Source organism: Diplotaxodon limnothrissa, linkage group LG1 (genome assembly GCF_057381915.1).
Source record: "Diplotaxodon limnothrissa isolate DT_005_m linkage group LG1, D_limnothrissa_male_GT1.1, whole genome shotgun sequence".
NCBI lineage: Eukaryota > Metazoa > Chordata > Actinopteri > Cichliformes > Cichlidae > Diplotaxodon > Diplotaxodon limnothrissa.
In genome coordinates, this window is record NC_140596.1 from 40,882,203 (window position 1) to 40,905,969 (window position 23,767).

The window sequence follows — 23,767 nt, forward strand, 5'->3', positions numbered from 1 at the left end:
AATAGAAAAAGACGGAAATCTGACAAGTATTTCCAGGTAGTGTGTGCAGGCCCAACTAAATGCTTCTTATTGACAGCTGATCCTCTGTGAATGTGTGTGCAGGACGATCTACTAACCCGTGTGTTGTTTCTCTCGGCCTTTAGTTCTGCAATCTCCTCCTCCTTTTCCAGAAGCTGCTCTCGGCACACGTTCAGCTCCTTTGTTAGTGCAGCAAATTCCTAAAATAGGAATGGATAAATTCAGTAACATGTAACAACTACTTACGAGGCCTTTTTTTTTTTGGGGGGGGGGGGGGGGGGGGGGGGCTTGGGAAAAAACATTGGTGGCAGGGAAGGAGGGAAATTGCACATTCAAAGTTAAAACTTTGATCATGGGTAAAATAAAGTGTCGCTGCAGCAATTTCATATCATTTTCTAAAAGTAGGTGGAGGTTTTTAGATCAACTTTTTTATTCATGTTTTTATGCTACACATCATAATCTGATAATACACAGTCTGTCATGACCTGCTCTCTCTCACTCTCCCCATCACTTGGATCAAAGTGTTCACACACAGTAGCATGATTAATAATATTATAATTAAAAATAAACAAACTAAAAACACCTTCATATTCAAAAAGTACAACGCAGTTGATATAGGTAAATTATTACCATGTATGTGTTTGTACTTCACATATACAAACACACGTATAAACACAAACACATTCATATGTTTAGAATAGTCAACATCTTATAATGGCAGCTAGTTTCTAAGAGATGCACGGAACATCTCTTAGCTTTTTTTAGTTTCAACACTGACATCACCTCGGTATTTCAGACACACGTTCATTTGACCCAGTAACAACCTGGACCATACATCACACATATAAGATGAGATAAGACTTTAATGATCCCACGGCAGGGAAATTCTTGCATTACCTCAGCTCAGGTACAGATAGAAGGAAAATACAAAAAATACAAATAAACACATAGAAAATAAGTAAGATAATACACTATATACAACGGTTGCATACACAGTATGTGATTATGGATATGGTTGTGGAAATATGCAAGACATAAATTTAGCTATTCTACCACTACTATTCCTATGTAAGTAATAGATATCTATTTATGCTATATACCTAATCAAATCCTGTCCATTTACAGCAAATTAATATGTCATTGTATATGTTCCACAACAGATTATCAGACTCTAAAACTAATACTGCTCCTCTCTGGTGTATTTGTTCATTGCTAGTGTTAAGATGTCAGTTTAACACACTGTCTTCTGCGATGACGGTTTGTTTTGAAGCCAGCGCCATGACTGCATACCAAGCGCATTCCTTTCTTTCCTTGCCGGTGCCGACAAGCAGACAGCCATGTTTACGGCTTTAAAAAGAGCCACAGTTGGCAACCCCCTAGTTTCCACAAGTTATCTTAACGGCTTCACACTTATTTTTTAAATCTGCGGCAAAGTTTTATTAGAAACCTCTGCCTGCTGACAAGAGTATCTATCCTTTATAGATCTTTCTGGTATGAGAAGAAAATGAATGGACAGTCAAACGCCTCAGTATATGTAATTGCAGAATGCAGAATGGAGCTTTTTTTTAATCTTCCATCTTTCTGTGGTTCTCTTCCAACAAATATCCACTCACACAGACACAGCCACAGATACACACAAACACACAGAGCTTGTAAGGATTACATGCATGGTTGGACCGCTAAAGAATTTGCCATCCTGATTTTTTGCCCTGTAGCACAAGCACCCTGAGTAGTAAGACCTTCTTGCAATGCTTCTGAGGGTAGGAAGGTGGGGGGTGGGGGGTAGGAGGGCTGCTGGAACTGATGGTTCTTTTCAGTCACTACCACAACTATTCTCCCTTCCCTTCATTCCAGCCTCTGAGCTTTTCCAGCACTTGGCACAGATTTTGCTCAAAGGGTTAGTTTCCTATTGGCTAGAACCAGGGTCTTCACTTTCTGCTGGCCAATAAGAGACTGAAAGGCAGGCTCAGGGGTAATTACAGAGTTGCTTATTTCCTACATTCCACAGCAGAGGCTGAAGTTAGAGAAATATCAAGGTTGCGTATAACCTATGTCTTAATTTATCATGCATTACCCCTTACCCATAACATTCTTTAACTCATTTATACACAACATAAATAAATAAACAACATATTGACTCTGATACATGACAGACTGACAGAGTCACAGTGTAACTCACTAAGGTACAGGGAGCCTGAACCTATCATGCAACAAAACAAAAAAGAAAAACAAAAAATATCCAAACACCCTGAAATCTGACCTAGGCTGGAACCTTTAAAAACACACACAAATAAATAAATAAACAAAACAAATAGTATATGGGTTAGGGCTGGGCGATATGACCCAAAATTCATATCTCGATATTTTTTAGCTGGATGGCGATATAAGATATATATCTTGATATTTTTTTTTAAAAGCCATAAGTTAAGAACAAAAAGAGAGTTCTTAGTCACACTGTGTCCCAGATGTCACACGGGCATTTTCTTTACATACAGCGTAGATGTACATGAAGAAATTACTCAAAAATAAATTATCAGCATTTATTTTTTTTTTATGATTAATATTTTATTGTACTTTTTAGAACACTACAGTCCACTGCGGAGACAGATTACATCGCATAAAAAAAACATCAGCATAGCAGCAGAACAGTAGAGAATACCAAACCAAAATGAGGGGGGGGCAAACAAAGCAAGAGATAAACAAAAGCATGGAAAGAAAAACAAAAACAACAACAAACAAAAAAGGAAAAAAGAAAAAAAAGAAACAAAAACAGCCAGCCTTTGACTATGTGGGTCTTACTGCATGCCACACTCTGACATCCCTGAGAGTGCTTCATCAGAATTCCAATGACTATCCCACTCTAGGGTCTAGTCTGTTCGTTTTATTCTGGACAGATATGGATCCCACTTCAGATGGAAACTCTCCACTTTATTCAGGAGCCTGTATGAGAGTTGTTCTAGTGCAGCGAGTCTCCCTAGTTGAATATGCCATACAGAGACAGGTGGGGTGGAGGGGGCCTTCCACTGGGAGATAATGAGTTTACGCCCCAGCATCAATGCAGTCTGTACCCACTCAGCAGCCTTAGGTGGAGCATAGTTAAGGAGTGATGGGTCTCCCAACACAAATAGTCTTGGTGAAAAAGGAATATCCCATCGTATGGTTGATTTGATAAAGTCATGTATCTCAGTCCAAAAGATTTGGGTTTTAGGACAGCTCCAAATCATATGGGTCAATGTGCCTACCCCAGTCTGACATCTCCAGCATTCAGGGGACTGAATGAGGTTCGCCCTATACAGTCTGTGTGGCGACCAGTAAATTCGGTGTAGTAATTTGAATTGGATTAGTCTCGTTCTAAGTTCCCTGGACACCTTTTTACTATTCTGCAACATTGCAGTCCATTCCTGATCTGTAAAAGCCACACCAAGGTCAGATTCCCAAGCTAACCGGAGGGCAGGTAGTCCTTTACTCGTGCCCGTAACAAGCATTGAGTAATATTTAGAGACTTCACGACCCCCCCCCAAAGATTTTTTTGATGTAGCTGAGATATTCAATATTTGGAGGTGGTGTGGAGGAGGAACCAAAGGTTTTGAGCAATAAGTGCCGGAGCTGCAAGTACCTCCAAAACTGACTTTGTGGCAACTGAAACTGTGCTTTAAGGTCGTTGAAGGACTTGAGAATCCTCCCCTGATACAGGTCTCCGAGAACAAGTATCCCTCTCTGGACCCACAGTCTCCAGAAAAACGGCGATTTATTAATGCAGAGTTTGGGATTGAGCCATATGGAAGCCTCAGTGTGAAGGTGGGAGTTAAAATTTAGTAGCAAGGCCACCTTCTTCCAGACCGTCTGCAGGAAAGAAAGAATGGGGTGGGTTTGTATATCTGGTGGGAGCTTGGTGGTTAAAATGTGCATCGGAGGGAGTGGTGAGCACAAAGTACTCTCCAGACTAAGCCATGGGGGGGCTCATTCTGGAGGGAGAGCCCAGTGAACCATGTGTCTCAGACTGAAAGCATAATGGTAAAATAGTAGATTTGGGACCCCCAGGCCACCCGACTCCACTGGTTGCTGTAGCTTTTTAAGCTTTATTCTAGGGCGTCTGTTATTCCATATGAATTGGTTGCATAATCTGTCAAATTGATGGAAATATTTTGATGGGATTTTTAGCGGGAGTGTTTGTAGTAGGTAATTAAATTTTGGAGCACAATTCATTTTGATGATGTTAACTTTACCCCAAAGGGTGAGGAACAAAGGGGACCATCTAATTATGTCGGTTCTGAACTTGTCCAATAGAGGTTCAAAATTAGCCTGGACTATGTTGTGTAACAAACGGGGGAATGTAATGCCTAAGTATTTAATACCAGTCTGAGGCCAGCTGAAATCCCCTGGCTGGAACAGGGTTTTGGGGCAGAAGGCTGTCAGAGGGAGCGCTTCAGACTTTGACCAATTTACTCTATATCCTGATATATTAGAGAACTGGTTAATAATTCTCAAGAGAGCAGGTAGAGATCATTCTGGCTGTGATATTAGGACCAGGGCGTCATCAGCATAGAGCATCAATTTGTGGTTATTATTGTGGACCTGGATACCTGGAAAATCAGGGTCTCTACGTATTGTCGCTGCCAGAGGCTCTAAAGCTAAAGCAAAAAGCAGAGGACTCAGTGGGCAGCCCTGTCTTGTACCCCTGTGGAGGTCGAAGGACTGTGATATAATACGGTTCGTTAGTATTGATGCTCTCGGATTGTTGTAGAGAAGTTTGACCCACCTTATGAATTTTGGGCCAAAGCCAAATGCTTCCATTACACAAAATAGAAAACGCCACTCCACCCTGTCGAATGCTTTCTCTGCATCTAGGGAGAGGGCTATAGCTGGAGAAAAGTCCCCCGTAGGGGATTTATTCTGGGTTGCCCACATAATATCAATTAGGCGTCTAATATTATCGGCAGAGCAGCGAGTCCGAATAAAGCCAACTTGGTCGGGGTGTATTAAGTAAGTCATGACCTTATCTAATCTGGTTGCTAGTAACTTGGCTAAAATTTTGCAATCACAATTGATCAAGCTTATTGGCCTGTAACTCTTACAGTCAAGCGGGTCTTTGTTTTTCTTTAAGACAAGGGAAATAAGTGCCTCTGACAGTGTTGGTGGCAGGCTGCCCTTATCCAGGGCTTCCTCAAACATTTGCAGGAGTAAAGGGGAGAGCTCCTCTGCAAAGTTCCTGTAAAACTCTGCTGTAAACCCATCCAACCCAGGGGCCTTGTCAATTGGGAGATTTTTGATTACCCTTAAGATCTCTTCCTTTGAAATTGGGGCGTCCAGGGAGTCCACCTGTGTCCTAGAGAGAGTTGGGAGGTTGAGGGGGGAGAGAAAACTGTTAATTTCCTGAGAGTTTGCTTGTATTTCTGAGGAGTAGAGTTGCATATAGAAATCTCTGAAGGCTTCATTCACTTCAGAGGGTTTTGACACCATAGTGCCATCCTGTGCTCTAATTGCTGCTATGATAGTCTGAGCTTCTTTTTGTTTAATATATCTTGCAAGCAGTTTGCCAGGTTTATCTCCATCTTCGAAGTATTTCTGCCTAGCCCGAAATAGAGAAAACTCCAAATTATCAGCATTTATTAAATAATCATGGTCCATAAATAAAAGAAAACAATGTTGTTTTTGTGCATAACAAAAAGCTCACAATTGTGCAGTCAAAATGTAAACTAATAGACGCTGAGCGTAATAACAAAGAGACAGATTTCACAGCTGCACCACGTCTCTTACAGGTGCCATTTGTGGTCCTTATACACACAGTACGGTAATATTACGTTGAAGCACAGTACGTATCACTCCGCGAGGCTCCTCCTCGGTAGCCGTAATCCTCCGACAATCCATCAAGCGGTGCAGCTCCGTAGCTTAGCAAAGTCATATTAAAACATTTTTTGACAGATTGCTGAGCGCTGTGTACCACATAAAATCGGTTCGCGGTCAGTAAGCACATACATAAGGCGCACTGTCGAGTTTTGAGAAAATGAAAGGATTTTAGGCCGTACAGTCGTTAGCGCGGTTAGCTCGCTAACACGTTGACGCCGTCCAGCCCCACGCACGGGGCGATCCGCGGTAACTCGCTAACGGAGATTTTCCGCTTTCATCTTGTCATTGCCTGCAGGTGAAGCTATGGGGGAGGGGGAGTTGTATTCAGTGAAGGAGAGGCGAGGCCGAGTAACGTTGCATAGAGACAAAAGTGGACGAAAGAGAGGCAAACCTGCGGCTCCACAACGTAACATAGACTATATCGATATAAACGATATTGTCACATCTTATATCTCGTATGAAAATATATCGATATTTTTAAAAAACTCGATATATCGCCCAGCCCTAATATGGGTAAGTTTTATGTTGCTTCTCAACAAGCACATCAATCTGAGCATATCAGTTGATTTCAACACCACCCTAGATCAGCTTTGACTCTGATGCTCTTGCTGTGTTAGGCTTTCCATGCATGCGCTTGAAGGGGCAGGGATGTCCCCAAACAGGCTTGACGATAAATATAAATATACTCAGGTTTAAGCATGGTGCATTTTCTTCAATTTAGAAATAGTGTACCTAACAAGCTTTTCAGGGAAAACCATACACTGCACCACTGTTCCCTCTAAGCTGAGCACGTGAGCAATCGCGCACTGCTAACAGTCTCCGCGCACAGAAAATCAGCAAAATAAAATAAATACATGTATTTACTTTAATTCCAATTTAGACTGGATTTTTTTTTTGTGCGCAGCGCAGAATTTCTGTGTGGGGAGACCATGTGAGCAGTGCGCGATTGCTCACGCGCTCAGCTTAGAGGAAACATTGCTCTGCACCACACTCTCCACTTAAACGCCATTGTGAGAAAGAGTCATGTTTGGATTATAATACAATTAAAGATTTGGTTGATTCAGACACAGAGATAGCGCTGCTCAATAAATCGAATTTTAATCACGATTACGATCTGGGCTTTCAACGATCATTAAAAATGACTTGAGCCGATTATTAGCCCCTCCCTCGTGCTTTACTCTCGCGCTGCTCCGTGTGGCAAATCGAGCGCACCTCTCTGCATTTCGAACACGTGTCACAACAATTAAGAGCAGCGGTCCCCAACCTTTTTTGCGCCACGGACCGGTTTATGCCCGACAATATTTTCACGGACCGGCCTTTAAGGTGTCGCAGATAAATACAACAAAATAAAACTAGTACTGGTACCGAAAAAAATAAAATTTATTCATAACACACATGAACAGACCCAGGAAAACAGAGTAAACGATAAAAACGATAACAAAATAACGCTGAAAACCGATAAAAACCCTGAAAACCAGACATTTCACACCTGAGCCTCAACTCTCGCGGCCCGGTACCAAACGACTCACGGACCGGTACGAGGCCCGGGGGTTGGGGACCGCTGATTAAGAGGACCCGAGGGAAGCTCGGAAAGCTAAGAAGTTATTTGGAGAGGAGAGTGACTGCCGTTGGTTGAAAAGAGAGGTAAAAAAAACTTCAGTGGTGTGGAAACATTATGGGTTCAGTCAGACGTGGATCAAGTAGACACAGTGTGTAAACTTTGCAACAGTGTCGTAGCTGCACCACAGAGCAACACTGCAAAGTTCACTAAACACAGATGTTTACATTTCATTTATTTTTTATATTGCAAACATTTGCACTGTTATCAGTATTTGCACACTATTTTATATTGTTTTTTGACAGTCTTTAAAGTCATTATCCAATACATTGTTATTGTTAAATAAATATCGTCAAATAATCGAGATCTCAATTTCAGTGAAAATAATCGTGATTATCATTTTTGCCATAATCGAGCAGCCCTACACAGAGATTTAAAAAATTATTTAAGAAACAAATGTTTTTCTTAAGAAAAACAAAACATAATTTTCAGCATTAACATTATGCATTTATGTTTATCCCTTTTATTTGGATTGTCTGTTTCATTTAGTATTTCATTATTCTTAGTAAGCTCTCCCACAGAAAAATTCCACCAACAGTATATAGTAAATATTCTTTTTGTGTGGCTTAGTGACATAAAATTTAAGATACTAAAAAAACATTATAGCGGACCAAAATGTGTCCAAGGTGTCAACTTGGAGAATATAAAGTATATTTTTAACATTAAATCTTTTAATTTCTCAGTGTTCATGCTCTCTAACTGCGAATGTAGCTATGGCATCACTGCACAAAGGAAGAAGATCAGGAAACAGTGAGACACAGTTATGTCAATACCAAAGACAAGAATGCACAGCACACTATGTGACAGAACACATGATAAAGCAAGCAGGAATTTTGTGGGCACTAAGTTTCATGCTATACTATGATACTGCAATAACCTGCCACTGAAAATAGTACCATAACACCTTGGTAGTGTTTCCCCACACACAGACTTCACTTAGGCAGACTGCCTAGCTGTCATAATGGCAGTCCCACCAGTTAGCAAAGGCCCTTCATGTCAAGTCAAGTACAAGTGTCCTAGCTGACCGTCCACAGCTTGTTGACAAAGCAGACACGCGTATAATACATAGCCAAAAGTCAGGGCATTGCAACTGCAAGCCAGCAAGTTTCTACAACGGTGTAGGAAACCATTTTTGTACTACATGTTAACATAAGTAAATAATAAACACACTAAATAGGAAATTTAAATTTTTATTTAAAAAGTCAGTAACTGCAGTATCCCGGACCTGTCAGACTGCCGTTCACCTCAGCTGTTGGCTGCTGCAAAGAATCCTGAAGGAAGCTGTATAACTTTGTGCTCCAACATTGGTTAGTGAAGCATTGCTTCTGTCCAATGACATGAGGATTTTCTGTTTGGTGCCAGATAATTGTTTTTATACACTGACTGTACAGAATCGAGCATTTGGATAGCGCTATTTCCGGTCTTTAATGTTACTTTGTGTAAAATTTCACCACTAGAGGTCAATAGATTCACGACTGCAGTCAACTAAATGTTATTGTCTTACATCTCTCAATGCAAGTGTATAACCCTAGCAACTATAGAACCAGCATGTTTTAAAATTTAAAATAAATGTCACTTTTCAATAATTTTTAGCTACAGTCAGTACTACACTAATAAAATTTTTATTAGCATATACATGAGAGGCATTGACAGTGGACAAGTTAAACCTTGCACATAATTTTGACAAACGATAGGAAATGCAGTCATGTTCCAAGAGCAACAGGTTAGCAAATGTGATGATAACGTAATCCATCAAGCCATCCATGCTTCATTTTGTGAAATGAAAACTGGGGGTGAATGAACGAATGGGTCAATAAGACATGCCGTATAAAGCGCTTTGAGCGCTCAAGTAGAACAAAAGGGTACTATATAAGAAATAGTACATCGGGTACCTAAAGTATAATGACAATGCAAGTTGTAAGTAGGGCTGGGCACTGAGGATTGTTTTAAACTGGTACCAGTTGCAAACGGTTCAGCACAAATAGGAACCTAGACAACCAGTGTTGCTACCATTAGGTATCTAAAGATGATCACTCCACCAAACTTAAATCTCAGTATAGGTCCGCTCCTCCGATACATTTAACAGTTCACTCCTAGATATAATTTACCCATTAAATGTTTATGCAGCTAGAATACATCACTCCTTTAAGTCACCAGCAAGATGTAATTATGTTATCTCTCACACTTGTTAACTTTTTGCTCTTGGAAGAGGTCAGTACTTCCATTAGAAACAAATAAAATAGATTTGTGTAAATTGTAGGGGCAAGTGAACTAACAGTCTGTGGTAAGCTGCAGCCAGTGCTCTTTTTAAGGCTAACATATATACACCACACAAGAAATAAGAGACCCCATGTTGGAGATAGTCAATGTAAAGTGAAAAGATAACGTAATAACAATGACTCCTGTTATTTTCAGCACAATCAAAACATTTGCATTAAAGGACAAAAACAGTTTATCAGACCACCTGTTCAACTAGCTTTAACATGTAGAAAATCAACCTTTCACCTACTCCCATCCGCCGATGCCATGTTTCATACAATAACAGTACACTTTTGAGGCTGACATGAATTGTTAAAAACTAGCTTAAACTATTTGATTTGTGTCTTCAAATGTGGTGTATTCTTGTATAGACTATGATAGGGCTGCTCAATGAATCGAATTTTAATCACGATTACGATCTGGGCTTTCAACGATCATTAAAAATGACTGAGCCGATTATTAGCCCCTCCCTAATTTATCCGCGACACCTTAAAGGCCGGTCCGTGAAAATATTGTCGGGCATAAACCGGTCCGTGGCGCAAAAAAGGTTGGAGACCGCTGATTAAGAGGACCCGAGGGAAGCTCGGAAAGCTAAACAGAAGTTATTTGGAGAGGAGAGAGTGACTGCCGTTGGTTGAAAAGAGAGTTTAAAAAAAAAAACTTCAGTGGTGTTGCACACTATTTTATATTATTTTTTTAAAGTCATTGTTAACCCTTTAAATCCGGTCAGAGCAGCACGCTCCGTTTTGCGTAACTATTTTTAAATCCCTGTAGAACCTGAACCGTGTAAGCTAGCAAAATAATTTGTTTTGCATATGAAACCGGAGGAGTTGTACTTACATCTGATGCCATCAGCTTGTCCTCGGTCACGGTTTCGTTCCACATATAGCTTTGCAAAAATTGCATAAAAAGCGCTTGCAGGAACAAAAACATAATATTCCAGAAACACGCTTTGCCGATCCATCAGCTGTTCGTAACACTTCCCACAGTGAAATGATGCACCTGCTGTTTTCTTTGCAAATTTGCATCATAGGATTGTTTTTTGTTTTTCCTGCAGTATATAAAAATTGCTGTATCTCCAAAATAAAACTATGAAGACACTCAAAATAAATTTCCTGTTGTTGTAAACTATTTTTTGCAACTTTATTGTATTTAAAGTTTTGAGGGATAAGCCTCTTAAATTTCTCCAAGTAGAAATATATGTAAACAAAACAAAAGCGATTTTCAATTTTTTTTAGTTTATTGCACTTTTTTGCAATTTATGTAATTACTATGGACTTAATGCATACATATTATTAAAATATGGGCTATAACAGTTGTATTGATGTATAGCAACTTGAAATGCTCCCACAAATGGCACTACAGCATGTAAAAAAAAAAAAAAAAAAGCTCTGGTGGACTTGGTTCTATAGTAGGTCTTAAAGGGTTAAATAAATATCGTCAAATAATCGTGATCTCAATTTCAGTGAAAATAATCGTGATTATCATTTTTGCCATAATCGAGCAGCCCTAGACTATGATAGGAACCGCTATCCTCTGTCTAGTACTTGGAGACAGCCCATGTTTTTTTTATTGCTCTCTTCAACTGGACAAAGCATGGAGACAAGGCCATGTCTAAATTGTGAAGCCTTCTATCATCCCTAGAGGCTGTTTTATACAACAAAAAGACAGTCTAACTGCAGCTATTCTAAGCTACACACGGGTACTCATTTTAAACTTTCATAACAACCTTACACTTTTTAAGAGCCCACAGTGCATGACAATAATTGCTACATTTTTTTTCTGTACAGTCAGCAGACTGATGCTCTTGAGACTGATCAGAACAAGCCTGCCTTCTACATAATGACTTTAGCTGCTCTTAAAAGCTTATAGGTGCTGAAATGTGACACTGTGCACCGGGCATCTGTTCTCCTAAACGGGGACCCACCATCAAACCTAATTAGACACCACAATAGCTCTGTACAGAGTTGCTAAGCCTGCTACCAAAAAACAAAACAAACAGACAAAAAAACCCCACATCAATAGAGAAGAACTCAATTGATTAAAAGGAGGAGAAATTTTTCATTTTTACTCTTCTTTTATGTTACATTTGTGATACAAGTGCATGCAAAGATTCTTGAACAATTATAGATTTATTTAATAAGGGTATATTAATAAAATTGTGAATGCATTATTTAAATGTGCTATATTTTTCCTGCTTCCTTCTAATGCATTTTAAGTGAAAACATTTTTTTTGTTTGTCTGTTTTTTTTAAATGCTTCCACTGCCCACCCAACTGCCAAAATTACATGTACTGGTGCTGCACTGCACCATTTTATGGCTTTTTCCTAAAAATTGCTATGGCACCTATTATTGATGTCAGCCATTGCTCAGTTGTTGCTTCAACAGGTCTATAGGAAAAGACTCAGCTATACATTCTTCACAGGAGAACTACAAAATGAACTAGATCTATAGAATAGAAGTGCTAGCAGCAGTTTGGAAAAGCACTTAAACAATACTTGTGTGCAATAGGTGTAGATACTGCAGTTGTTCTGGCTTTTTGAAATACAGGGGCTGGAATGATTAATAACAAAATAAAGTGCTGTCTGCTCAGTTATAAAGGTACCATCCATTTCTTTCTTTTTTGTGTGATTTATTAATAAACCGTAATAAAATATTCAAAAGAAGGGAAAAACACCCAGGTTTTTCTAAATGAACTGCTCATTGGTTTCCTTTTTCAAAACTGCAATGCTTTAAAGTTTAACTGCAGACAACGTCTGTTTTTTCTCATCGTTTTAACAAAAAAACAAAACAGAAAAAAAACCCCAAACCATTTGAATGTATTTATGTGCCATATTAAATGCAAATATATACAAACACTCAATACTTTGGGACAGTATTTTATCTCCTGGATGATGAAGGTTTGGTGTGTTTTCGTTTGTATGTGTTTTCGTTTGTATGTGTTTGTTTCTGCGAGTTTAAGTGTACCATGATTGCTTGTATTTTACTTTCAATCTGAAAAATGTTAGGTAAGCCTTGAAATAAAAAGCAACAACAAGCCTTGGTAGCAACAACAGCAATCAAGCATTTGCGATAACTGGCAATGGGTCTTTTATAGTGCTGTGGAGGAATTTTGGCCCACTCATCTTTGCAGAACTGTTGTAATTCAGCCACATTGGAGGGTTTCCAAGCCAGCGTTTATCTTCACTGATGCTGATGTATTATCAATCTTTTTGTTGAAAAACTGGGGCTGCGTCAGTTAATGCTCCCAAAATTTTTTATTCACACACCGCACCAAAGTACCTTTCTATTACAGTTCTGTGTCGTAAACGAGGGTGAAACTCTTGAGTGTCCATGGTAACAGTGGCGCATTGCAGAGACTTGTTTAAAACGAAGCAAAAAAATTTGTGTCAACAATTTTCTACAATTGAATTCCTCAAGGAATCAGTTCAGCCCTAGTGAACACCATGGGTGAAAAGTCATTTTATTAAATTTACACATTCCATGTGTTTGCAAATAGATTTAAACAAAAAGATGAGCTAAAGAACAGGTTTACTCACATGACGCTGTAGAGAAGTGCATCTCATTTAAAATCTTCTTAACACATTTAAAAAAAAAAAAAACACTAAAAATGGAGCATAAACCAAATGTTTATAATAAATTCCTTTAGGGTTGTCCAATATCACAAAACATAAGGAATGACAATATTAAAATGTCTATCAAATTATATTGTAGTCTATTGCTTATTTCGTGGTGCGCAAAATACACTTCTTATTGAAATACTCTTTCATTGCTATTTGCAGTAGTCACCATGGCAACCCAGAAGGACCAGCTAAAACAACTTGAGGCATTTGCTCCAAAGTCTGATATGGACCAGAAAACTACTGTCCAAATGATCCTGCAAACTGGGCACCACCACAACAAACCACCTCTGCAACCTACAGAAGAATCGCATGAAAGAGTTTCAAGAGAGTTTAAGAATGTGAAGCAAAAAAGAAGCCATCTATTCAACAGTTGAATATTAACCAGAGTTGGACCTTTCAACAGGAAAATGATCTTAAGCACACTGAGAAATGGCTGAAAAAGAAAAAATGGAATGAAATATTTGAATCCATTTAAATGTAGAGGAATTTGAAACCAGTATTGCCTACAAAAACCTACAAAACATACCAAATGTATGCATGTATGTAAAGCAATATCCATTTAAAACAACAACAACAAAAAACCATTCTAGATAATTAATATAAATAGGCTGGTAAAGCTTTAAGAATAAAGCAACTGGCCTTTAAAACTAAACTACATAAAAAAAAAAAAGCACTCTTCTCCATTTGTGTCCGTTTCCTTTTAATCTATTAATTCAGCTCACATTTGGCCAAAAGCAACACTTGCACTCTGTCACTTTCTTGTCACTATGTGTAACAAGCCAGCCTTTGTCTCTGTGTCTTACTACTGAGCACTCTCAATTCATGCCTTTGTAGCACTGACCAGAACAGAAAATTTGGTCACTGGTCTTTTAAAAACAGGAAGCACAATATCACCATGGGTGTTATGATTTCAAAGAGATGGATGAAGCCTAACAATAAGGACAAAATTTGACATGTGCTAAGTGAAAATATTATTTATTTTTTTAACCATCCATCCATTTTCTCCCGCTTATCCTTATCAGAGTAGCCTGGGGCTGGAGCTTATTCCAGCTACCATAGGGCGAGAGTTGGGCTACACCCTGGGCAGGTTCATCAGTCTGTTACTAACAGTAGCTTGTAGTCTGGGTGTAATCAGGCCCGAGTGTGGTTAGGGAAATTAAGGTCATCTTTTTGGAAACGTTTGGCTAGGTTTCTTCCCCCTTAATAGACAAAATCATCATTTCAAAATACTGGTGGATGCCAGTGCTACCCCTCAGCCTCCTAGCAAACACACCTATGGTATACATTTGAAATTGTGTTCACAAGATTTTCAGAAAACTTTACCTCTGACCTTGAGGTCAAGGTCACTGAGATTCAAACTTGTTTGAGACTTTTAGTAGATGCACCTGTGGTATCACAATCCTACGTCGCCTCGTTCTCATGTTCACAAATTTGGACGTCCACACTGCCCGACATTCAACCGACATTCGTCAGTCCAACAAACGACGATAGGCGATATATTTGCGCAGGTGACTTTTTGAAGGGTGGAGCAATGTAATCATGCAAGGACTGATTTGCACATTTTGATTTTATAAGTTTTGTTTGGAGGGAATATTTTACCTTCTCTTTCTTGTTTGTTTCAGTATTAATATAGCTACTTTTTGAATTACTCATTCATTTATTTGAGATGCGTCAAATCACACAAAAGACTTAACATTACGTCTGAGATTTTTTTTAATGTTCAGTGGAAGAAACATTTTGATGTTTAACTTACTTCTTGTTTAATTTTGCATTTGTTGTTTGGAACAGCCTATAAACACGGTTATAGTGGAAAAAAGAAGCCAGTTTCTCTTTGTTTCCCTCCCTACCATTGCGGGTTTTTTAATTAAAATAAAATGTTTTTGTTTTTTTCTGAACATAGGCAATAAAACAGCGCTATTATGTTTTTTCCCGCCGACTGCTTTTTTTTAAGCTTTAACCAACATTATTACAAAACTTACTGATGGGCAAATAAACAGATAAATCGCTCAGTAAAAACAATCGGTGAGAGGCTCAGCCTATCGTCGATAGTCAATATATTCGTCCAGTCGCCCAACCTTAATTTCCGCCCCGCGGATTGACGACACTACCACATCAACCTTTTCTGCCTGAGGGGCAAAGACTCAATTTTTTATATAAAAGGATCATCGTTGACTGATATTAAAATTTGTTTGATGACCTGAATAAGAATGGGTATCGTTTAGGTTTTATCCGATACCGGTGCCAAACCGGTACTTTTGAAACGGTGCCAGTGCTTAAACGGTGCTCGAACCAGTGCTTAAAGAATGGAGAACACAAACTTTGTCCAAAAAACCTCTTGTGTTTTTATTTTTAGCACTCTTTTTTTCTGCAAAATAATAACCAAGTTAGCCTTTTCTGTTAATACAACATACCTCCTTTGGTTGGAACCGGTGCTTAAACAATGGAAAACACAAACTTTGTCCAAAAACCAAAACGATTTTTTGATAGCTGGGATGCTAACGGAGAGGGATACAAGTTAGTTGGTTTGCTAGTCTCGGCCGAAGGAGAGTGGTGTTAGCTGGTGTGCTAAATCGTGCAGACAAGACCGCCTTACCGGAGGTAAGTGGTATGACGTCCAATCTACGGTGAAGATCTGGGTTCAGGAGAGACGAGCGAAGGTAGCTAGCGCCCGTTGGGGGGAAAAAAGCTAACACTCCTGTCTGTGGACAGTTAAGCTAGCCAGCCTACGAAGGTTTAGATATGCAGAGATATCGCTGCGAGAAGAGGTTTTTGAATAACGACTATGTAAAAGTGCAAGGGTGGGCGGCTCTACACGACATGGTTGTCATGATCATCATTCAATCAGGATTGACGGAATGAGATAAATGCTTCTGAGGAACATGCAAGGAGGGGTATCCCATAGTGACATCGAAACGAATGTTAGGAATGAGAACTGCGTGCACCACAGAGCCACGGCTCAGTGTCTGAGTCTCACAGGCCTAAATGTGCACTTGAGCCCATTTATAATTCTTAACATTTGTTTATCTTGCTTACCTTGTTTATCTTGGACTTTTTACTGTATTTTCATAAGTTTTATAGTTTTTTCCTACTGCTTAAAATACTCCCTTATGACCATTTATACTACAAAGTAATTAAGCAATAAACAATTAAATGATAGAAATGTTTCCATTTTTCACTTTCTACTATAACAATGGGTTGTTTGTTTTTTACAACTACAGTAACAAAACAAAACAAAAAACACAACTGGACAGTGGAAAATAAGCTTCCAGAACCTTTCTATAATTTTACACATTTCAGTCCAAAGAGTCATACTAACAGATTTCTTTCTTTGTCAAAGCAGCTTTTACTTTATCATGTAGTGAACAGTTAAACATGTCACTTCTTTACACTGACAGAAAGGGCGTTTCACTGGTCTGGCCCCCTTAACATCAAAGTGGGCTGTATGTGTCCCAAATTGTAAAATGAGTTTGAGACCTCTGTTCTCTACTGTCCGTGTGTGGAAAAAAATACACCTGGCATCAGGAAAGAAGGCAAGCTGTTGGAGGCAGTGTGACGCTTTAAGGAAGAGAAAAAAAAAAGCTGTATAGGTCAACAGGACAATAATAACTACAATCAAATAAATATATTCTTGCTGTCCGCCCAATTTGTTTGCACTCAGTTTGAGTTATTAGGACGCTGTGCAGTAAGACCACTAGTTTGTCCTTTTTACCCTCTCAATCCTAGGCGTCACAAACAGACAGCTGAAAACCACACAGCCAAACGATCATTCCTGTTATACTTCTTTGAAGTCCAATTGACACCTATTGTCTGGAGCGCATGTGTAGTTGGTGCATTATAATGTAAATTCACTGTGAACAAGACTACCTGGTCTCAAAATACAGGTAGGCACATGGACATCCACACGGACCCTATTAGACTTGTGGATGCTGAAACATGTTAGGCTGTAGTAAAATCTTCCAAAGTAGTAATACACCGAACATAACAGTGAGAGCAAGAGAGAAAGAGAGCAACTTTGTCAGCTTTTCAGTTGTGTCTTCTTACTTGACTATTTGTGGTTACATTATGAACTACTGAAAAAAAAAAAAAAACTATTCGATTCCTCTACACAATGTAAGTTCCTCCTCTAGCAACCTGCCTTCTGCTGCCAAAGTGGTTTAGTAAGCGGCATACACCTGAGCTGAATTAACTGGCCATAGGCTCATTGTTATTGATATCCAATCCAGCTTTTCGAGTTACCATCTGGCAGAAAGCCAATCCAAATATTGGTGCATTGCTAGTTCAAATCTCATTGTAACATACAATCCAGAAGCCATACAATTCCCCAAACCAAACCACTCTCTGTACTATTTCTTCCAGTAAAGGCTTAGTCTCAGGAAAAAACTGTAGAATGGCAAACACTGAATTTCTTTAAGAATTAATCTACCTGGACTAAGAATAGGATTTTCCTTTAAGAAAAAAGGTCTCTCTCACTTACCTGTGGCAAAGCAGTGTTCAGCTGTCTCTGTAGTGAGTCCCTTTCATGGCTAACTTCATGCAGTTTGCTCTGGGTCAGGCCCAGATTCTCTTGAGTCTCTCTCAGGGTCTCAAGAAGACGATCTCGCTCTTCCAGCATAGACACCATCAACGACTCAAAGTGACCCTCTGAGTCAGATTGAAGTGGTGAACCGGAACCTCGACGGCCTCCGCCATTTCCACCACCAGGGCCTTCGGCCTCACTGATGGTGGGCATCACCTCGCACATCATCTGCAACAATAAAGAACAGGAGAAAACAGGAGAAACAAGGACCTCCGTCACTGTCACGTCAATAAAGCAAAAAAGTCAAAAAGCATTTTATTGTGTTAAAACAGAATACCAAAACCACTTTGAAGAACACCAAAGAAAAAAACAAACAAAACACACACACACACACACACAGAGATCCTATATTAACAAAATTATTAACAAACTGAGATATAAGATTAGACAGTGGGCAAGTCTGAAAGTCCTCATGAGGGGTAATTTAATCTCCATAGTTTAAATTAACCCTCACAGTAGCTTTTTGACTAACAAAAGAGACAACAAAGACCAAAATCAGTTGAATCTAGTTGACTTACTGTAATGGTTAACTAGTTTGTGCTGATAGTAGTCTATAGAAAAACAATTACGTTAACCCATTCTAGTTAAATTTACTAAAAAGCTGAGAAGGTCTGGGTAATAAGGCCGCTCTCCATATCAAGCGGCTCAAGTCCTGTAGACAGGCTCCTGGAAACCAGGAGTCATGTGAGTTGGATTTAACCAACCTAAAAGGAACAACAACAACTTCCAATAGGGAACAAGTAGCAGCTAGGTACACCAAAATCTCAAAAACAGTCAACTGCACTTTCCTATAACTGAGGGAAACCATTCTTGATACGTGCCAATTATTTAGAACAAATCTACCTACTAGACCCTTGCAAAGCGAAACGCAAAATCCAAACTAAGGCTTTTTATTGAGGTCAAGCCCCTCTGGATAAACCATGTTTAAGAGGGGGATGGTCACATTGAGGATCTTTGTAAAGGTAGTGACAGATGGCGGGGAGAACCACCGATACCTACTGCACCATGCATCAAAAACTACAGGATGACAAGTGGAAGTAGAGGACTTTGGCTGACTTACAGAGGAGCGATTCTCGATGCTTTTTCTTTTTTGCAGAGGTGAAGATAAGGGCTAGCTGGGTAGTAAATGAGGTATAGCAAACGATTAAGGGGGCCACCAATTGTCAAAGTAATTACAAATCTATTCAAAGTATTTTTGTATTTTGCATTTTGTAAATTATTTTTAATGAAGAACTAGGTCCCCATCAAGAGGATGGCTGGAAGCCGAAATGCATCGACAGTATAGTGCTTGCCCATTGTAATGCTATCAGATACGTCTGGGAGTTAGGTTAAACCCTACAATTGTTTTCTCAAGTATTTTCGTGTTAAAGTTCTTTCTCACCTTCAAAGAATATTATTACTCCAAGTTCCTTCGTAAATCCAGGTTATGTTATGACGAAGTAAACGTCAACAAGTCCAGCTAACTCCAACTGTGGATTAGAGCCTTTACAAGTATCCAGAGTCATTCAAAACAGAAATTCCATTCAGAGGCAGGGATGCATTAAGGCAGTGAAAGGGTCCTCTTGGTGGAAAAAAAAGAGATCATTTCAGAAAAGGCCTCAAAGCGACACTCGCATAAAGTGAGCAGGGGGCAGTATTCCAAGTTTGACTGGCTAACTCTGCGCTAGCCACCAAGCACTAAGTAAGCTGGTGATTCGGTGATTGCATATCTGGATTCTGGAACGAAGCGTTCATTTTTGCATCTCAAAACGAACGACCATCCTCAGATATAAAGTTTGACTCATATATAACTAGTGAACATTAACTGATACAGTTAAGTGGCTTGAAAATAATAAGCAGCCGTAGTCGGTTTAGCTCATTTGAAACAGGATTCTTTGGCTTAAAGACAGTTTAAAGTCGACAACTAGCTAATGTTAGCTACTAGCCAGCTAGGAAGCTAATGTTTGCTGCTCTATTTTAGCTTAAATACGTCAGGCAGTCATTGAAGCATTAACATAAAAGTACACAACATGATAAAATCTATCATAAAAGTTTCTTACACTATCTAAAATGCTAAAATCCTGAAATGAGTCGTAAAAGCTCTGTTAAAAATTATTCATTTATCAAGTAGCGTTAGCCTCCCGTCGATTCCGTGGAGTCGCGTCACCACATCACGGCACCAGCTAGGAAACTTCCAGCTAACATTCAACGTTAGCAGCGTTTCAGTCTGTTTAGGAAATCCAGACCATTTATAAAAACATATATTCCCTTTGTTTCCGCCCGATTTCTCGGCGTTATGTCAGTATTTCCACCAAAAAGGTCCGTTGGTCCGGTCCTTCCCTGTCGCCACTGCCTGCCAGCTTCGGCAGTCGGGACAGCCAATGGTGGGCTAAGTGTCGCTTGCACTGCCAGTCTACGGGAAGAGAGCGCTTCCCAGGTTGGCAACAGGAGGAAGTGGAGAAGTAGCAGTACGTTCAGTTCCTGTAGGGATATAAGCTTACACTTGTGTATTGAAAAGACAGAGAGAAAGCACGACTTTTCCATCAACAATACCCGTTATTTCTTTAAATTTACAGGTTACAATATCTCGGATGTATGTTTGTGAAGGTTCTCGGATGTCTCACCGTTCGGCTAATATCAAACAGGCTATTTTACCATAGTTTGTATTCTGATATGTTTTAAATACACATGTAACTTACATTTAACATTTTATATTGTATTTTGTCTATGTTTTGCTTGTAGAACCAATAATAATAACAATAATAACAATAATAAAACTTAACTATGATTAAGAGGAACATTTAACAGTTTGATTTAAAAGGCCCGAGGTCATCTTAACCGAATTCAGCCATTATAATTTATAATGTAACTTGTGGAAGAAGGTATCGAAGAGCCAAACGTTTTTGTTTTTTTTCCAAATAATTTCTTTAGTTCACTCTTTGGCCCACATTCAGTTGTCACTGGTAAACCAAGCTCTCGCAATAAAGAGAACATTTACGCCCTCTTGTGACGGATCAACACAAGTTTTGTATTCATTTATTTTGTAAATTTTGATGTGATATTTTGAGAATTTATTTTTTTACAGAAGTTCACTAGAAAATGTTTGAGGTATAACTTTAATGCATTTTAATAAATAATGGACAATTTGACAGGTCTGAGGTTTAAAACATGGCAGTGAGTCCTTTTGTGATGTATAGTTTGGCAGGTAAATGCAAGACAGAATATGTGTGTGAATAAGAGGGAGACATGTGCAACTGACAAAAAGACATGAGGCTTAATTGGAGTTGGCAGAGCTGGAGATGTAGAGATTTTCATTGCACACCACAGAATCAATCTGTTCCATTCCAGGCCTGTACAAGGTTGGAATGGGGTACAAGAACATCAGTAAGGTGTTCTTGGTGAGGTGACAATTCAAGACCCTCGGTTTCCCGGTTGTAATTGCTTCATTATCAGTATCTCTTCTTCAAGATGTATTAGCTCCAGTTGGCGTAGTATGACATGCCTTGTCGTCACTATTATTTAAAATAAACACAGGAAGTACAAATAAGAAGTAAAGATTGGCCAACAATGCTATATACTCCCTACCTCCACCTAGTGTTTTGGTGGCAGTATTGCAGAGCCTCTTGGGCATTAGAGTCAGAAACATGTTAGAAACAGGGTGGCTGTGTATTGGAGGATCATGGCTGAGGGGGAGAGGCACTGGAAATGAACTGGGAGTGTGAAGACGTGCTGAGGTGGAGATGGGGTAGTGGTGGCTGTAGCAGTAGCAGCAACTTGGGAGGGGGGCAGATAATGAATCAAACCCAATTAAAAACGTGATGCAGTTCATTTGATCACTTGTGTCCCTTATAGGCTGAGAACAAAGATGGTTCAGAGACCCCACCAGTCTCTGCTGACACTGTATAAGTAAAGCTGGTTCCCAAATCTTCCTTCTGTCGGTGTTGTAGATGTTTTCAAAGTGTGGGTGACTGCTGGTTCCTTGTGTACTAAAAGTATATATGGGAAAAAGTATACCAGGGACACCAAAAACCATAGCATACTATTCCCAAACAAAGAAAATGGATGGATGGATGGACATTTAAATTCAAATAGTTGAACTGATCATCTGCAGAGGCTTATTTGAAGAGTTTCAGTCAGGTTTCAGAGCTCATCACAGCACAGAAACAGCTTTAGTGAAGGTTACAAATGATCTTCTTATGGCCTCTGACAGTGGACTCATCTCTGTGCTTGTCCTGCTAGACCTCAGTGCAGCGTTCGATACTGTCGACCATAATATCCTATTAGAGCGATTAGAACATGCTGTAGGTATTACAGGTACTGCGCTGCAGTGGTTTGTATCATATCTATCTAATAGACTCCAGTTTGTGCATGTAAATGGAGAGTCCTCTTCACACACTGAGGTTAATTATGGAGTTCCACAGGGTTCAGTGCTAGGACCAATTCTGTTTACATTATACATGCTTCCCTTAGGCAGTATCATTAGAAGACATAGCATACATTTTCACTGCTATGCAGATGACACCCAGCTCTATCTATCTATGAAGCCAGATAACACACACCAATTAGTTAAACTGCAGGAATGTCTTAAAGACATAAAGACCTGGATGGCCGCGAACTTTCTGCTTCTTAATTCAGATAAAACTGAGGTTATTGTAATCGGCCCTGAAAAGCTTAGAAATATGGTATCTAAGCAGATTCTTACTCTGGATGGCATTACCTTGGCCTCCAGTAACACTGTGAGGAACCTTGGAGTCATTTTTGACCAGGACATGTCGTTCAACGCACATATTAAACAAATATGTAAGACTGCGTTCTTCCATTTGTGCAACATCTCTAAAATTAGAAACATCCTGTCTCAGAGTGACGCTGAAAAACTAGTTCATGCATTTATTACTTCCAGGCTGGACGACTGTAATTCATTATTATCAGGATGTCCTAAAAACTCACTGAAAAGCCTTCAGCTAATCCAAAATGCTGCAGCAAGAGTCCTGACAGGGACTAGAAAGAGAGAGCAGATTTCTCCTGTTTTGGCTTCCCTTCATTGGCTTCCTGTTAAATCCAGAATTGAATTCAAAATCCTGCTCCTCACATACAAGGTCTTAAATAATCAGGCCCCATCTTATCTTAATGACCTTGTAGCACCATATCACCCTATTAGAGCACTTCGCTCTCGCTCTGCAGGCCTACTTGTTGTTCCTAGAGTATTTAAAAGTAGAATGGGAGGCAGAGCCTTCAGTTTTCAGGCCCCTCTTCTGTGGAACCAGCTTCCAGTTTGGATTCAGGAGACAGACACTATCTCTACTTTCAAGATTAGGCTTAAAACTTTCCTTTTTGCTAAAGCATATAGTTAGGGCTGGACCACGTGACCCTGAATCCTCCCTTAGTTATGCTGCAATGGACGTAGGCTGCCGGGGGATTCCCATGATGCATTGGGTTTTTCCTTTCCAGTCACCTTTCTCACTCACTATGTATTAATAGACCTCTCTGCATTGAATCATATCTGTTATTAACCTCTGTCTCTCTTCCACAGCATGTCTTTTATCCTGTCTTCCTTCTCTCACCCCAACCGGTCGCAGCAGATGGCCCTGCCCCTCCCTGAGCCTGGTTCTGCCGGAGGTTTCTTCCTGTTAAAAGGGAGTTTTTCCTTCCCACTGTCGCCAAAGTGCTTGCTCATAGGGGGTCATATGATTGTTGGATTTTTCTCTGTATCTATGAATCGCCTTGACGCGACTTTTGTTGTGATTTGGCGCTATATAAATAAAATTGAATTGAATTGAACCAGCAGGAGCAACTTAATCAGCTCACTCAGAGCATTGCTCGATTGCAGGGCCCCCATCAAATGTCTCA

At 39.6% G+C, this 23,767-nt stretch overlaps 1 protein-coding gene across 3 annotated transcripts in view; it reads right to left on the bottom strand.

Annotated features, from left to right (window-relative positions):
- The window catches only part of ppfia1 (PTPRF interacting protein alpha 1), a 48,665-nt gene extending 28,341 nt beyond the window's left edge, over positions 1 to 20,324 (bottom strand). For all 3 annotated transcript variants that reach the window (XM_085350402.1, XM_085350397.1, XM_085350408.1), the window contains exons 1-3: positions 19,323 to 20,324; positions 17,840 to 18,109; positions 117 to 218 (exon numbers count right to left, since the gene is read on the bottom strand). In XM_085350402.1, the coding sequence (XP_085206528.1) occupies positions 117 to 218; positions 17,840 to 18,109 (372 nt within the window). In that variant the 5' untranslated portion in view covers positions 19,323 to 20,324. The remainder of the gene's footprint in view (positions 1 to 116; positions 219 to 17,839; positions 18,110 to 19,322) is intronic.
- Between the last annotated feature and the right edge of the window lie 3,443 nt (positions 20,325 to 23,767).